Here is an 18,104-nt window from a genome sequence, read left to right as displayed (position 1 = left end):
ACAAGACAGGCAGAGCGGCACAGGTCTGTAATCCAAGTCCCTGGGAGGCTGAGAAAGGGGGATTCTAAGTTCTACGCCAGCTTGAGCAAGGGACTAAAATCCTGTTTTACAGAACAGTGTTGGATGTTTGGTTGGTGGCGGAGAGGGTGCTGGCCTACCACGCATGGGAACCTAGCTCTATCCTTAGTTGTGCTAAGAAGAAAAGAGCAATGGAAAGAAGAGTAAAAACGGGTGGCTCTATGCAAATTCCATCCCCGAACCATAATTTCCCCATCTCTTTCTCTTGAGAATACATGCCCGGGAGACCTTTGCCCCACTTACTGGAACTTCACAAACTTCTGACCAGGTTTTACTGCAAATGGAATGAAAGAAATGAGATCTTCTGGTTTAAGTGATACTAGATGTTTTCTTTAACTTACTGCCCCAGGAGGACAGAAATAGAAACACACTAGATTTCACACCAAACTTCGCCTAGCCGTCGGGTACTAAAGTTCCAAGACTGACATTTCATCGGATGACCTTCACAACACAAACTCGGAATGGTTTCTAACTAGACCTTCTGACTAAGTCAGATACAGAAATCAAAGTCTTAGGCAAAAGTCAGAGTCTGAACACACTGAAAGATCAGACTCTTTCAGCACCCAGCCCTCTGCCCAATACTTGTTTCTCCACGCCTGCACAATTCCCTTTGCTTTTAGTTTGGTCCCCGATAGGTCCAAATGTCTGCGGTTTCCTTCAGCTGGTCCACAAACTGACCTCTCTCTTAACCCCCAATCCTCAAAGCTCATTAATTTAGTGCTTGCTCTACCTGAAACTAGCTTGGGAAAAGACTGCGGTTTTTGTCGTCGTCGTTGTTCTTGTACCCTTCCTTACCCTCCACCTATCTGCAAAGTTCATACTTTCTACAGTGTGCCTGGGACCATATTCTCCCATCCCCAATATCCAAGCTCATTAAGAAAACATGAGACAAGGGTCTTAGGTCCCTTGACCTACTTTTAAAAAATGCCTCGCCCCCAAAGCCTCTCTGTTCCTCTGTCTCCATTAGTAACCTTTTAATTCCTTCTTGGGCTACGGGCCCATTCCCCAAGTTCACATTCCCACAGTGGATCTGGAGCTCCTGCTAGACATCAGAGTGACAGAGTGGCCTCTTACTTTTCATTCAGGGTTTGAACTTACCTTCTCCAACATCCTTTCCCCCTCTTTGCTTTCCAAGGCCTACTTAATATTTTCTTACTCCCCTCTCCCCGTCCATGTGCCCTGCTCGAGGTGCAAGATGCCTTTTCCCCCACTTCAGCTCACACCACTGAGTCACTCACTTGACAAAACGAGAGCGATTTCCAATGGCTCCGAACTCCTCTTCTTCCTCTGAGCTGGACTCCGAGTCTGAGTCAGGAGGCTCAGTGCGAAGCAGGCGGTGGCTGCTTGGGCCTTTCTTGGGCTTCTTTCGCCGACCGTCACCAGCCAGGCCGATCAACGCATTGAGTTCTTTGCGCTTTTTCATCTTTTTGTGGGGGGTGAGTGGAGCACCCACTCCTGAGCTGCCAGGTTCGTACCCGACGCCCAGCTCTCTCAGTGCTTTGGAGCTGCCTTCCAGGGTTGGAAATCCTGGGCCAGAGCCCCCTTGATCACTCCCACCTAGAGGTGGGACTGACCAGATCTACTGGAGGCTGGAGAATGGGGCCCAGAGGAAACTGGACTCGGATGGATGGGGAGAAGTTACATAGAGATGACCAAGGAACTGGTGATCCAAATGGATAAATTCTGGAACAAATATTACTTGTCAAAAGGAAAACAAAACAAAACAGCCCGCTATGCCAAGAACGATTTTCTTAAGTCGTGTGGGCAGCCAATATTTCTAGGAGTGCTCCAGAAGCTGGTAAAAGCTACACAAAACTCTGGGATCTCTGGGACAAGATTCCTAATGCACTGGGAAAATAAACTTGTTTTCGAATGGGACAAGAGAACACTTTGCAGAGCAGGCAGTGGGAACTCGCTAGAGAGGTGCCGACAACCGGCACTGCCGGGGAGCCTAGAAAACGCCCAGGCCAGGAAACCGGCTAGGATTCGGGGTGATCACCTTCCTGTGGCTTCTGTCCTGAGTTTGACGAGATCCAGAGAGAAGCCGGAGCCTGGGGCAACTCCAGCCCTTGCTGCCAGGGCCTGGGAGTGGGGCGCGGAGATGAGGGGTGACCACCGCTCGGCCAGCCTGAAGTGCTTTGAGTGTGAAGTATTCCGCCACCGAAGACTTCCGCAACTCACACGCGCCGCGGCCAGTCCAGCCGCGCCTCCTGCCCCTGCTCCGGCCGCGGCTGCCCTGAGCGCGCTGCTGGCGGCGGCGGCCGCAGGTTCCAAACCTGGGCCATCGCTCCAGCCCTAGCCCACTTCCCCTTTGGCAGAGGCCCCGGGCGCCGCCTGCCAGTAAACCGCGCCCCCATTGGGCGCTCGTGGTGACGTCACGAAGGAGGGCGAGCTAGAGAGGTGGAAAGTTAAAGGGGCCGCGGATTTGGGTCGGGCGTTTGCTTTAGGTAGGCTCCACCCCCTTGCTGGACCCCGGGAGACTGCAGCTTTCTAGAGTAGAGGCAGGCTGAGTTTTGCCTGCAGAGAATTGCCTGCAGAGAAGCAGGGGCACCGAGGCTCCACCCGTCATACCCTTAACTTGTTTTGGCTCCTTGTTGAATAATCCATTCGTCTATCCATCCATCCATCCATCCATCCATCCATCCATCCATCCATCCATCCATCCAATAAATGTTTATTGAGGGCAATATTTCAAGACTGTTTTAGGTCTAGGGATGCTTCAATAAACACAATAACTAATATCTTTGCCTTCCTGTATAAAGTTGCCAGATTTAGCAAATTAAAATACAGAACACTAGGGTTTTTTGTTTGTTTGTTTTTTATTTGCTTTTGTTGTTGTTGTTGTTTTGGCAGATGCTTTCCATGTAGTCCTGGCTGTCCTAGAACTAGGTATGTAGACAAGGCTGGTCTTGAACTCTCAGAGATCTGCCTGTCTCGGGAATCTTGCGTTCTGGAATTAAAGGCATGCATTGCCACACCTGGCTTAGCTATTTTTTAACCTAGAAGAGCCCTCCAGTATCTATGACTACCTCGTATGGAAAATAATTCCTTGTGTATCTGAAATTAAAAACCAACTGTTTTAATCTGCCCATGCACTCCAGTTTGTATTCTAGCATGAAAGCAGCAATAGTCACATGTATTGCGTGTTAGAAGTCGATGAGTGTGCTAGGAGGGAAGCTGAAACAAGATAGAGTGAGAAGTGTGTGTGTGTGTGTGTGTGTGTGTGTGTGTGTGTGTAGGGGGTCTTTGAACAGGAAGCCAGGGAGTTAGCAAAACAGTGGTATCAGGAAGGAGTGATCAGAAAGACTTGGTTTGGCAAAAAAAGAGTGATAGGAAAGGAAGTTAAAGCGATGTCAGGAGCTAGGCATTGCAGGGTCTCAGAGAAGGAGTTGGAGGAACAACTCTGGCTACTGTGTGGAAACATAAACAAGAAGAGAGGGACCCAAGAATTCCTTCAGCCTGGCTAAGGAAGAGGAGCATAGAGGAGAGTGGCCGCAGCGGGGTGGCCAGGAGTCTGTGTGCTTCTTGAAGACACAGCTAGTGCTGTTCGCTGGAGGATTAGATTAAAAGAATTTTAAAAAGAAAAAGGAGCCATGGGTGAGCCAGGAGCTTGGGACGGTGCAATGGAAAAGGCCATTTGCTGAGAGGGGGAGGTTTTGGGGAACAAGCTCTAGAAGCCAATTTGATATCCAAATTTGGACTCCAGTAGGCTGCTTGGTATTTCCATAGGGAATTCTGGGCAGGAACTGTGGCCTGAAATATAAACTGGAATCTCACCGAGCGTCAGTGATATTTATAACAGGGCTCTGAACTACCTGGAAGGAAATCAAAGTGATTTAAATCCCTATATTCTCACAACATTTGCTTGAGGATTCCCACCTAACACCTAGGCGAGTGTCTTGATTTGTCTCTCAGTGTTTAGCACAGCAGTATGCACCTAATTACGTGATAATTATGTGATGACTCGTTCACGTATGTGAACAATGTTGCACAGAGGGAGAGACTGAAGCTCTGGAGTCATGAGACCTGGGATTTAATCCTGCCTGCAATGCCAGCTGTGTCCAGAGGGCAGCTCTTTGATGTTCCTGGGGTTGTTTTCCCCACTCTGTACCTGAACAAGCAAGCAAACAAACAAACAAACAAGCAAACATCTATGTCTCAGGAGACTGTGGTGATGCTTTTTTGAAGCCTGGAATCATGGTATAAATGCTTCATTTTTATTGTTCCTTTTTTTTTTTCTTCATTGATTTCTTTATTCAATTTACAGACTGATAGCAGCCCCTTCCCTCCACTCCTCCCAGTCCCACCCTCACACCCACTCCCCCATTCCCCTTCCCCCCTTCTCTGAGAAAGAGAAGCCCCCAAGGGATACCAATACACACCGGGCACCTCAAATCACAGCAGGACTAAGCACATCGTCTCCCACTGAGGCCAGACAAGGCAGCCCAGCTGGGCGATTGGGATCCAAAGGCAGGCAGCAGTCAGAGACAGCCCCTACTACCATTGTTAGAGGCCCCACATGATGACCAAGCTGCACATCTGTGTAGGGGGTCTAGGTCCAGCCCATGCATGCTCTTTGGTTGGTGGTCCAGTCTCTGTGAACTCCCATGGGCCCAGCTTAGTTTATTCTGTAGGTCTTCTTGTGATGCCCTTGACCCCTCCGGCTCCCTCAATCCTTCCTCTCACTCTTGCACAAAACTCCCTGAGCTCTGATTATTGCTTGGCTGTGAGTTTCTGCATCTGTTTCCATCAGCCGCTGGACGAAGCCTCTCAGAAGACAGTTATGCTAGGCTCCTGTCTGCAAGCAGAGCAGAGTATCATTAATAGTGTCAGGGGTTGGGTCTCAAGTTGGATCAGTCATTGGTTGGCCTTTCCATCAATCTCTGCTCCATCTTCATCCCTACAGGACAACTTTTGGGTTGAAGGTTTTATGGGTGCATTGGTGTCCCCCTCCGTCCATTGGAAGTTCCACCTGGCTACAGGTATTTCCCCTTCTTGTTTCTAGAGCTGCGCTGACCAAGCATCATGGCTATGAGCCATATGCCAAATGAACAGGTAAATGTCCTGGTTGGCTTTGTAAAAACAGAATGAAAATGTTCCATTTAGTCCCTTATCATCACTGGCTCCTTGCCCAGTAGCCATATGTGGCTATCGAGAAGCACAGTTTTGTATCATTATACCGCCATAAACAGTTTTATTGGTCAGTTTTGCCATGGTGCTTCCTTGATGGACTGGAAGTGGATAGAAGAGGTTACTGAATTCACGAACCGTTTCATAGGCACATCCTATCTATGGTCACTATCCTCCACAGGCAAGATCCTTATTCACGTGGGGAAGGTCTTTCTATTGTAGATGCTGCATCCTTATCCAGGGAACTCTGGCTGAGAATCTCAGGGCAATGGCATAGGGTCAAGAATGCACCGCCCTCCACCCTCACTGCCGGTGGAGCTGGTCCTTCTGCTGAGTCTGCTTTTGGTTTCTCTGCCTGTTTGGTCTTCTGTCTATCTCTGTTCTGGAGACCACACCTCTGTGTTGGGCAAACATCCCCCAGGATGCTGAGTCACCCTCTAAATGCTGCATACGTGGCAGTTCTTTTTCTTAGGAGCACTTGGCTTCTTCTCTGGTCTCTTTCCTCAGAAATGGGACCCTCAAGTCCAAGGATCAAACCAACACCCTCAGAGCCAGGGCTCCTGTCCTAAGGGGCCTATGCTGCTCTGCTTCACTAGGATGTTTCAGATGATGGCTGCTTCTCCTTTGGGGATGCTCATATAATCACCTTGATCCTCTGGATCCCCGTTGACCTATTTAAAACTTGCTTGAGAAGCCGTGTGAGTGAGCAGTGGAGGTGGTCGTGGAGGTGGAGGTGTAGGTGGTGGTGTAGGTGTAGGTGGTGTTGGTGTTGGTGTTGTTGTTGTTGTTGGTGGTGGTGGTGGTAGTGGTGCTGGTGGTGGTGATGGTGGTGATGGTGGTGGTGGTGGTGGAGGTGGTGGTGGAGGTGGTGGTGGAGGTGGTGGTGATGGTGGTGGTGATGGTGGAGGTGGTGGTGATGGTGGTGGTGATGGTGGAGGTGGTGGTGGTGGAGGTGGTGGAGGTGGTGGAGGTGGTAGAGGTGGTAGAGGTGGAGGTGGTGGACGTGGTGGTGGTGGAGGTGGACGTGGTGGTGGTGGAGGTGGTGGTGGTGGTGGAGGTGGAGGTGGAGGTAGAGGTGGTGGTGGAGGTGGTGGTGGTGGTGGTGGAGGTGGACATGGTGGTGGTGGACGTGGTGGTGGTGGAGGTGGTGGTGCCACTTCAGTTCTGATGCTTCAGCCTCTCTGCAGAACGGGAATGTTAGTATTTCCTGCTCTGCCTTTAGCGCCTGTATTGTGTTGATGAGAGAGTGGCATGACAACGCTCTATATGCCATGATGTGTCATGTAGGGTGGGTGACTGTTGTCTGCTACAAGATTCTGGGAGTTCTCAGGGGTGGGGGAGAAAGAGGAGAAAGATCACTGTGGTTAAAGTCATGGCCTGTGTGAGTGCTGAAGTCACACCTGAGAACTGTGCGGCCTTGAAAGACTCCCCAGAGACCTCTCATTCGGGAAAGAAGAGACTGGGCGGTGTGCTCAGGCCTCTGCTCACAGGTGGACGCAGGGCTCCTAATCCCTGGGCGGAAGCTCTTCAAGACCTTATAATGCTCTGCCCAGAGTCAACTACGTCTTTGTCTGAATACTGCCACTTGGCAGCTGTGTAATCTCAGACAAATCCCGGAGCCTCTCTGAACTTCAGCATCTGTTCCTGCCGAGTGGTTTTAGTTAACAGCACTCGGGATTAGCTATATACTTTGTGAGGAATAAAGCATTTTTCACTTCAGGAAGGCCTTAGTTTAAAAAAAAAAAAAAAAACAGTGGGGGCCAAGCTTTCTTCGGGCTGTGATTTTTTCTCAGGCTGTCAAACTGTTTATTGTTCTTTGTTTAATGTTGTGCTGCTGATGTGAAATGCACACAGAATAGAGGTAGCTATAGGACACTGCCCTATGACTGGGCAGACACACCTTCCTTTTTCTCTCCCTGGTCATGTATTGAGGGCCTCACAGGATCAGGAAGGTGGGAGTGGCTGGGGAGCAGGGGAACAGGCAGGCACCTGCCAATGGATCTCAGAGAGGTGGAAATTTAGATGTGATAAGTGGCAGGTCTTTGTGCAAAGTGAGGCTTTGAGTCACCCTGTGTGTGCTCCGTTTGTTTTCACACACAAAACACACTCAGAGATACCATTATTCTGAGATGGCCACCACAGGACAAAAAGCCCCAAGTGGAAGGTCCTCTGTGGACCTGTGCTGCTCCACACGCTCATCTAGCTGGTCTTGGCTGTACCTAGCCCATGGTAGCTGTGCCAATGTCATGTGCCTAATACATTATAAATGCCCACAAACATCAGCTGCTCCATTAATATGATTATAAATTATTAAGTATAGTGTCCATTCATCAAACATGATTTTGATGACACTTCCAATGTGGGGATACATCTCTGTTTACCTAACAGAAAGAGCCGCTTTCATCTGTTGGAAACTCTCTGTTTGGCACCGTCTTTCTTGACTCTCTGCTCTGGCTGAAGTAGGAGGAAGCAAGAGTGATGCAGGTGTTTAAACACTGAGGCATTAAGACCTTCTCGTGTCAGTCTTCACTGCAGTAATGATCCTTCATCAGTTAAGCATCTTATCTTTGACCTAATTATGACACAAGGTGATGCCCAGAGATGAAAAAAGACTTGTCTAGGGACACACAACAGATCAGTGGCTGCCTGTCTCCGAAGCCTACTTTTTGCACCTGTACAAGGTGCCTGGCACCTTTGTCTGCAGCTCATCTGGAAAGATACCAGCAGCCAAAGCCTCTTGCCTTTCCTAGGATTGCCTTTTGGCTTCCACCAGCCCCTTCCCAACTTTCTGCTGCTGCGCTGCCCACAGCTGCATCCTCCCCTCTAAGGTAGGAAAGTGACTAAACAAGCTAAACAATGGCTTCTCTCCCATGAACCCCAAGTGGCCAGAAGCAGCAGCTGGCCTCCAGCATTATTGTGGGCAGGCATGAGAACTGGCCAGCCAGCCAGGATCTCCTGTTCTGGGCACAGTCTTCTCTGAATTGCGGTAAGCTTCTGTGCCTCTCCTAGCCTTAGCTGCAGTTTCCCCATCTGTTAGCTGTGTCTTTGGCATCCAGAGCAGAGTCCAGGGGTGGCAGCTCAGGGCCTGCTTGCTGAAGTGAGTCGTTGGGGTTGAGGAGACTAAAGAGTGTCCAGGGGTCCTTGATCCTAAGACGCCACCTACCTGCGCACCCACACGTCTTGTTCTAGTTGAGCTGCTCCTTGTTTGTAAGGTCCCGTGTGCTGCACTGAGTACTCTGGTGCCTGCGCTTGCTCTCAGGAAGCAGGGAAAGGCCAGACTCACAACCTGACTCTGTATCAAGGCTCCCAACCCACCTGGCTGGCCTTCCCACCTGGCTTGTCCCCTGGGACTTGGTGAGCTGCACCGGGTGTTGTCTCAGTGACCTTAGGCACGGTGTTCGTCTCAGTGACCTTAGGTATACTCTCCTTTCCTCTTGGAGCCTGTTTCCTCCTCCTTGATTTGGAACGAGCAGTGCTTAGTGCCTGTGGCAAGAATTTAACTGAAGTGGTAGGCATGAAAGGGCCCTGAGGGGTTTGCTAGCTACAGTTAGTGAGCTGGGAAAGAAGGAAACAGACTTCTGGAGACTCTCATTTGAACCAGGGAACTCCACACAAGCTAGAGAAAAGGGGAATAGGTTAGAAGGGGGGTGGGGAGGGCAGCTCTTTTAACTGAGGAAGGGCCTGGCACACCAGCGTGTGTGTGTGTGTGTGTGTGTGTGTGTGTGTGTGTGTGTGTGTGTGTGTGTGTGTCTGTGTGTAGCTTGAATGTTTGTGGGTTACAGTGAGTAGTGGTAGATACTGAATTAGTAAGGTAATGTGGGAGACCATTTAGGCTCCCTGAGTTCTGGGGGAACTACCATACTGGCTTTGAGGTCTAAGCTCCGCCCCCAAGTAATAAATAACTTCCTGACCTTAGAAGCCTGGAGGCAGGGAGGCAGGAATGGTAGCCCTCTGCTGCCCTCTGCTGTTTCTCTGGGAAACTGCAGTTCTCTGATTGGAAAACCAATTGCCATTCATATACAATGAAAACTTTCCCAGTAGGTCCACCCACCACAAGGGACTCTGTGTGTGTGTGTGTGTGTGTGTGTGTATGTGTGTGTATGTGTGTGTGTGTGTGAGAGAGAGAGAGACGCAGAGAGAGACAGAGACACAGAGAGAGACAGAGAGGCAGAGAGAGACACAGACACAGACACAGACACACACACACAGAGAGAGAGAGAGAGAGAGAGAGAGAGAGAGAGAGAGAGAGAGAGAGAGAGAGAGAGAGACAGAGAGAGACAGAGAGAGAGAGAGACAGAGAGAGACAGAGGGAGATGGAGGGGGAGAGGGAGAAGGAAATGGAGGGAGAGGGAGGGGGAGAGGGAGAGGGAGAGGGAGAGGGAAGAGCAGCAGGAGGAGGAAAGGATGGATATGTACCAACAGAAACATTGATCAGCACTATGATACGATATACAGGAGAGATAGGGATGTCATCCAGAAAGTTTTCAAATGGTAACATTTATTCTTAACTCATTCATCACTTAGTGTAGTATTGGCTTTAATCTTTGTTCTGGATCTACAAAACCGAAAAACCACACAAGATCCTTGCCTTTGAGGTGCATACATTCCAACGAATAGAACTAGTTACTAAATAAGATGGATAAACACATGAGTGATAGATGATGAGAATTAGAAAAATGAGGCAGAAAAGGAGGATAGTGATATTGCCAGGAAGACTGCAAATCTTGAGGTAACATTTGAATATGGCTCTAATCTAGTGGGCTGGAGAGATGGCTCAGAGATTAAGAGCACTGTCCGCTCTTCCAGAGGTCCTGAGTTCAATTCCCAGCAACCACTTGGTGGCTCACAACCATCTATATATAATGTGATCTGGTGCCTCTTCTGGTGTGCAGTGTTCTGGTTCTGGCAGAACACTGTATACATAATGAATAAATAAATCTTAAAAAGAAAATCTGATCTGGATAAGACACTGAAGAAGAGATCAGGGAGCTCGAAGTCACAGCAATTAAAAAAACACCTAATCTGTAATACGGACACAGTGGTATCATCGACCACAGCAGGATAGGGGTTCAGAACCTGTAGGTCAGTAAAAATGTTCTAATATATTTATAATTGAGGCTTCAGAATAGCAAATGGCAGAAAAATATTTTGGAAAACTTAATGCTAGTAAATCTGACATCTTAGAGGTGAAATGTGCAAATTCTTTGAACAACACAGACTACTAAAGCTTCCTGGATGGAATGAGTGCCCTCAGTAGCCCTCTATTATTAAAACTCTCAGCAAAACTCTCACATCCCCAAGTGATAATGGAAAATAAAAGCCAGAGAGGTGAAAAGAACTCTTTTTATTGCCCAGTGAGCTGCTCTTTTTGGTGTATTCAATAGACCCATTTTTCTCCCAACCCTCAAAGTCTCCAACCCCCCTAAACAAACAACCAAACAAGAAACAAAAACATGAAAGAAAACTTCCAAGGGGAGTGTGTGTGTGTGTGTGTGTGTGTGTGTGTGTGTGTGTGTGTGTAATTATACTTAGGACCTCACACAATTCATACATTCTAGGCAAACAGTCACTGGGCTATACTCCTAGCCCCAAAATTTTGAGACCAGTATTAACTTGGTATTAAAATTATAGAAAAACATTTCAAGAGAAGAAAACTAGAGGCCATGTTTTCTTATGAAAAAGAGTCAAAACAATACATAAGAGGGCATATCAGAACTAAATGAGGTCAAGATGAACAGGGAAGTGGCTGCGCACTCCTTTAATCCCAGCACTCAGGAGGCAGAGGCAGGCAGAGCTCTGTGAGTTCAAGGCCAGCCTGGTCTACAGAATGAGTTTTAGGACAGCCAGCGCTACACAGAGAAACCCTGTCTCAAAAAACAGAACACAACACAACAACAACAACAAAGGAGAGATGAACTTAAGATTTGAAAATCAAAAGAACTCATTATTTTGTATGTAAGAAAACAATATAACCATTCCACTCCATCTTAAAAAAAATTAAGAAAAAAGAAAAGAAAAAACACCAGTTGATAACCTTGAAGAAGAGAAATTCTACAGTGTGATAAATGACGTATACCTAATGCCTACAGCTAAATACCATATTGAATGCTGTTCTTCTTTTAGATTAGGAAGAAGCCAAGGACGTCTGTTCCCCTGGTTCCCATTCAAAACTGTACAAAATGCCTAATCACTACCATAAGACAAAACCAAACCAAACCAAACCCCAAACCAAAAACCAAAAAACCCCAAGCCAGTTTGCTACTGATGTGTTAACTCTGAGGTGACTATTGAGCCTCCAAGTGGATCTATCAAGTGGGTAGAGGTAAAAGTCTGACGAGTAGGGTAAGGTTAAGGTTGAAGACAAATTTAAATCCACAGGAACAGATGGTGGGATGAGCGGAAATAGAAGGACACCAATCCTCAGCTTGGGAACTGGGGTGGGGTGGGGGAGAGGGGAGATAGGTGAGGACAGTCATCAGAGAGGTAGAGTGCAAAGCTCTGCCCTGAACGAAACGATGTGGGCACACAGGTCGTCTATAATGCTGGGAATAAGGGAGGCGATGTCTTAATGGACCTTGGCTGCCAAGCTGGGGAACCATGGAAGTTTCTAATGATGGAACTGTGGTCAGATGGACAATTTAGAAAGGTTGCTCTGGCAGGACGGGGTGTGGTGGAGATTAGAGTCGGGGGTGGGGTGGGGACGGGTAGTCATAAAATGCAGCATAAAGAGACTTTTCAGGAAAAGCTAACATACGATGACAAGATGATAGCCTGAGCCTAGGGGTGGCTGAGGATAGCAGTGGAATGGAATGGAATGGAAGCTAAGCATTATGAGAAACAGATGTCTGAGTCCTCCAGTTCCCTTCCTCAGTCTGTCTGACTAGCTGGACTCCAGCAAACCAACTACAACATGGGGAATGGGCCAGGAAGTGAGGATACTACGAATCCCCCAAGTCTCTACATTTTTTTTGGGCCAGGTTCTAAAGTCCCTGAGCAAGGGGTCACAAGTAGGTAATACTGGATTTGTTGACTCCTTGTCAGTCCTGAGAGGACTCAAGAGGTAAAGGTGAGATTTACACATCAGCACCACGGACAGATCCCTCCGGGTTCAGAAACCCTTTTACCCTTCCCAGCATATGCTTCCTCTTGCTTCTTCCTTGACCTTTCTGCCTGTCCCATCCTCTACCATCCACCTGCCTCTCAACTTCATGACTTCTTTAAAAAAATGTAAAAATTGTCCTGCTCCCTGTATATGGGTGTGGCGCCACCCACTGGAACATGTTCCACCAGGGACTATTTCCATGAAAAGAAAGGAAAAAAAAAAAAAAAAAAAAAAAAAAAAAAAAAAAGACAGACGTCTGTCCCCTAGAAACCATCAACTCCCAACAGTTCCTTAGTAGGACTCAGGGCTGATGAGCCCTCTGGCCTCCATGCTAGCACGGTGACTGGTCTCATCTTATAGAGGCCTTACACAGGCAGCTTCAACCACTGTGAGTTCAGGAGGGAATCGGTCCTGTCAAGTCTCTAAATGTCGTTTCATCCTAGTTATTCTTAACCTCTGGATTTCGTAATGTTTTCTCCTCCTTTTCTATGATGCTGCTTCCTGAGACTTAGCGATGGAAAGTGCGATGTAGCCGCCCTGCTTGTGGCTGAGCGTGTCATAGGCACTTACTTCTGTCCTTTTTTGTTTCATTCCTACATTAGCCAGAATCCGCTACAGAAGCTTCTCTGATGATGCCTGAGAATCGCACTACAAGTTAGAGCACACTTTGAAACCGCATTTACTTAGCAAATTACCAGTAGCAGTTCATCCCTGAGGCCTGTGGTCATGGTGTTCTTGGTCATATTTACAGAACAAGGAGTTCATTTTCTCTTATGGAGAGGGCCTTAAATCCAAACAGAAATTATTTGATGGGGGCGGATCTGGGCCCAGGGGTTCTGCTCGATCTAAGGCACCAACCAAGGACAATAGTGCAGTCATCATCAAACCCCTTCCCAGACCTAGCCAAGGGACAGAACATTTTCCACAGTTAAGTGAAGGCTAGGAACTGACTTTCACGTGAACTCTGGTGCCCCATATTTGGCCATATCCTCTTGATGGGGAGGCCCGATGGCACTTGGAGGAAGGATAGCAGACTACCAAGAAGAGACTTGATACCCTAGCATCATATTCAGGGGGAAGGAGGTCCCCCTCAGTCACAGTCATAGGGAAGAGGAATGGAGTGAAAGCGGGAGGAAGGGAGGAATGGGAGGAGGCATGGGATGGGATAGCAAATGAGATGTAATATGAATTATTTTATTTTTCAATAAAAATGTGTTTAAATTAAAAAAAAGGAAAGTAGTTGGTTACTCCTATAACATTCATGCTACTACTGTACGCTGGGCATATACTGTCAGGCCAATTGTTATTGTAGCTCACAGGGTTTACAGGGTGACTCTTCTCTCACAGCGGCCTACATAGCACCTTCCAGTACCATGAAAGCTAGCCAGCAGCGAGAAAACTTCCTGATCAGTGCCGGTTTAATTTCTCCATGTTCTGTGATCAAAGTATGTTGTGTCTCCAGGAATAGGTTTTTTATTATCTAATTCTGGTGGACAATGTAGAGCAATGGCAATAGCCTAGGTTGTTTTGCGGGGGGCGGGGGGGTTTCTCAGACATCCCTGACCAATAACTCAAGTAGACTTATCCAATACTTGGCATTGGGCTTCTTAATTCCTCAATCTATGGCTTCTGGGGAGACTATTATCCCTATATGTAGGGTAACTCCAACTAAACTCTTAAATAAGCAAGTAAGAAAGCAAGCAAGCAAGCAAGCAAACAAACAAACACATGTCTCTGTTTATAAAATATCAAGTTTCCATTAGGAATTTTCAAGTATCACTAATTTTAATGATCTTTTCCTTACCCCAGTCTATTTTCTACTCTCCCATCTCTCTTTTCACTTAAACCTTCCTCATTTCTTCTCCCTTAAGTTACCCTCCCAATTGATCCTTTCTAGTTAAACACACACCCACACCTACACCCACCCACACCCCTCCCGACACACACGTGCACGCACTCATGCTCCTAAAAATTCTACTCTAGGATCTACATGTGAGTGAGAACGTGGGGTGTTTGTCTTTCTGCATCTAGATTGCCTTACTAAGTATAATTTTTCCAGTTCCATCTATTTACCTCAACATTTTGTTTTTCTTTACTGCTGAATAAAGTTCTGTTCCGGATAGGCAGTATATCCGCATTGTCTATCCATCAGTTGATGGAGATCTAGGGGATTTCCACTTGCTAGCTGTTGTGGACAGAGCAGTGATGAGCATGGATGAGCACCACTATGGTAGAACAGAGTCTTTTGGGTACGTTCCTAGGAACGGCAAAGCTGAGTCATTATGATTAATGGCGTTTTGAAGGACCTCCACACTGATTTTCACAGTGTCTGCGGTATTTAGCTAGTGTTAGTTCAACTTTATAAGAACACCACACTGTATCAATATTCAACACAGTGTACAGTGGAGCACAATGGTTAATTAAGTGTCTCTACCACTTAGCTTTGTCAGTCTTCACAATCTTTACAAGTTGAATAGAAGCAACTAGAAGCGGTTTTTTTTTTTTGAGTCCTTGATTTTCATTTCTTTACTGTTGAGACTGAGTCAGTTTTTAGCTATATTAAGTACATATGTTCATGAACCTGAGGAAAATGCTGTCTTTATTTGACTAATAATTCCTTAATATCTGTCAGTATAGTCCTCCCTCCAAATTTATGGGAAAATACTAAGGCCATAGCCTACCTATAAGAGTAAAAATCAACACACACACACACACACACACACACACACACACACACACACACACACTCTCTCTCTCTCGCAACGTTTTATTTCATTCTCTATTTGTATATAAATATCTTATTTTATTCTGAGTTATTTGAGACTAACTCTCGAATTATGAAATTTCTACTAAGTAGAATGACATTCTTCTGAATGACTATAACATAATTATTACACTCAGGAAATTTAACCCTGATTTGTTACCACCCTTTAATATGCCCGCCAAGACCCATTAATGTCCAATCAAAGATCTCACATTATAATCAGTTGCTTTGATTATTTTTCTCTTTAATCTGGAACAGTTCCACAGCTTGTTATTGATCTACATAGGGTTTGACTTTCATGATATATTGTTTTTATAAAAAATTATTTTATGTGCATTAGTGCTTTGCCTGGATGTATGTTTGTGTGAGAGTGTCAGATCTTCAGAAACTGGAATCACAGACTCCAGTTACAGATATGAGCTGTCATACCTGTATGCCATGGATGCTGGGAATTGAACCCGGGTCCTCTGAAGAGCAGCTAGTGCTCCTCATAACATATTCTTATTTTTTTTGTTTTTATTTTACTTTATGTGTGTGGATGTTTTGCCTGCATACAGTGTCTGCACACTGCTTTTGTGCCTGGCACCTGCAGAGGCCAGAAGAGGGAATGGGATTCCTCAGAACTGGGTTAACAGATGGTTTTGAGTAACAGTGTATTCTGGGAATCAATTCTGAGTCCTCTGAAAGAGAAGCCAGTGCTCTTAACCACTGGGCAACCTCTCTAGCCTCTAATGATATTGTTGAAAGCACAGACTAGCTATTTTTAAAACAAGTCTTTCAACTTGGATTTAAAATTTTTTAGGCCATTTACTATCCTGTCAACAATTATTTATATCCTCCTGACAGATTTAGGTCAAACTTTTTAGGCATGAATGTTTTATCAGTGACATGTTATCTAAGCGTAAACATAGTTTCTCTAACTATGGGTGACGCTAGCCTTGATGACTTGGCTAACTAAGGACGATTTCCCTCAGTACTGCATTGTAGTTACTTGTATATAGATCTTTCACAAGCTTGTTTTATATTTATGCCTATTTATTTATTTTTATAAGGAAAGGTGCCAGATTGGGATGGTTAGTTGGGGATTTTTGCATTTTCAGTTGTTGGAGAGTGATGTGCATTGTATCGGAGATTGTATTGTGTGGTTTGATATTCTGTTTTGATAACTGGTAGTGACAATAAGCTTCAGCTCTTGTCAGCTATAGGATGACAAGTGTTAAGTATAATTTAGTGTACTTTATTGCTAAATCAGGATACTCAGTAGATTAATTGTATCGCGCATTTTAAGTTTCTAGCATTTTTAACCTGTGATGTTTTATTGATTGAATGTGAGCACATTGTGAGTTGGGGAGTGACAGTAATTGTCTTGTTGTTAAAGATGGCATATTTTAATTATTGTTCCCTGCTTCTCTCCCTACTTTTCTTTTAATGTAAATATTTTATGAGTATATTTTTATTGTACCTAGTGTTGAGTTTCATATAGACAATTTCTTCCAAATATATAATGTACTTTGACTACGTTCATCCCTCTCCCGTTCTTCCCTTTTAATCTCACCATTCTATTTTTGATAATCTCCTCCCTTCTTCTATTACACACACACACACACACACACACACACAGAGTTTTATGTGTCTATAGGAGCTGCAAATGAGAAAGACACATCTATCTTCTTGTGTTGGACTTAATTGATTAATATGATGATATCCAGCTGTATCCATGTTTCAACAGATGATATATTTCATTCTTCTTCATGGATGAATAAAATGCCATTATATATTTATAAAATATCAATTCATTCATCTGCTGATGCACACCTAGGCATCTTAGCTATTGTAAACAGTGCTGCAATCAACACAGATATGTGGGTGTCTGTAGCATGCTGCCTTATAGTCCTTTGGGAATACACCCAGAAGTGGTATAGCTGGGTCATATGGTAGTTCTGTTTTCAGTCTTTGATTTTCACTGTGAATGGGGCATTTACATTCCTATTATCAGTGTAGGAGGGTTGCCTTTCCCCCATATTCTTGCCAGTGTGTGTTTTCTTAATGATTCTGACTGAGATGAGAAGAAGCTTCCATGCAACTTTCCCTGATTGCTAAGGATTTTGAACACTATTTTTTTTTTTCATGTTGATTGGCCATAGGTACATCATCTTTTGAGAATTGTCTGTTCGTTTCATTAACCTATTTATTGACTGGTTCGTTTGAGATTTGATGTTTAAAGAAAAGAGTTCTTTACATATTCTATATACTAATCTTTAATCCTTATCAAAGTTCCAATGAAATTCTTTACCAAATAGAAAAAAATTCTAGAACTAATACAGAATTACAAAATATTCTGAATAGCCCAAGAAAATTTGAACAAAAACAAAAACAACCAAACCAAACCAAAAAACCCCAACCAAACAACAATGCTGGCTGGAGTCATCACAATAACTGATTTCAAACTAAATTATGCAGAGCTATAGTTATAAAACCAGCATGGTAGTGATTAAAAAAACAGGCTTGTAGATCAATGAGATAGAATAGAAGACCCAAAATTTAAAATTAAATTCACACAGCTATAGACACATAATTTAAAAAATATTACTTTTTCCTTATTTTTAAGAAGTTTTACACACACACACACACACACACACACACACACACACACACACACACACACGCACACACACACACCTCATGATAACCTCCACTTCCTACTTTACCCATCCAACTTCCCTCAAATTCTCTAACACATTTTCCTCCAAACTTTTTTTTTCTTTAAATAATGCACTAAACTTAGTTAGTGCTGTGCATATGTGTTGGGTGTCAGGGTGTGGAACCATCCATTGGAGCATGGGAAATCTGCTAGTGGCACATGCTTTAAAAAAAAAAGGGGGTGGTGGTGGTTAAGAGCACTGATTGCACTTCTAAAGGTCCTGAGTTCAATTCTCAGCAACTACACGGCGACTTGCAACCATCTATAATGAGGTCTTGTACCTTCTTCTGGTGTGCAGGTGTACATGCAGGCAGAACACTGTATACATA

The 18,104-nt window shown here is 45.2% G+C and overlaps 1 protein-coding gene across 1 annotated transcript in view; it reads right to left on the bottom strand.

The window, feature by feature from the left end:
* The window catches only part of Efcab14 (EF-hand calcium binding domain 14), a 41,400-nt gene extending 39,394 nt beyond the window's left edge, over window positions 1-2,006 (bottom strand). The window contains exon 1 of the mRNA XM_051172221.1: window positions 1,317-2,006. Coding sequence (XP_051028178.1) covers window positions 1,317-1,501 — 185 coding nt within the window. The 5' untranslated portion in view covers window positions 1,502-2,006. The remainder of the gene's footprint in view (window positions 1-1,316) is intronic.
* Between the last annotated feature and the right edge of the window lie 16,098 nt (window positions 2,007-18,104).

The sequence above is a fragment of the Acomys russatus genome, chromosome 29 (genome assembly GCF_903995435.1).
Source record: "Acomys russatus chromosome 29, mAcoRus1.1, whole genome shotgun sequence".
Classification (NCBI taxonomy): Eukaryota; Metazoa; Chordata; class Mammalia; order Rodentia; family Muridae; genus Acomys; species Acomys russatus.
This window is presented reverse-complemented; position numbering and strand designations above follow the sequence as displayed.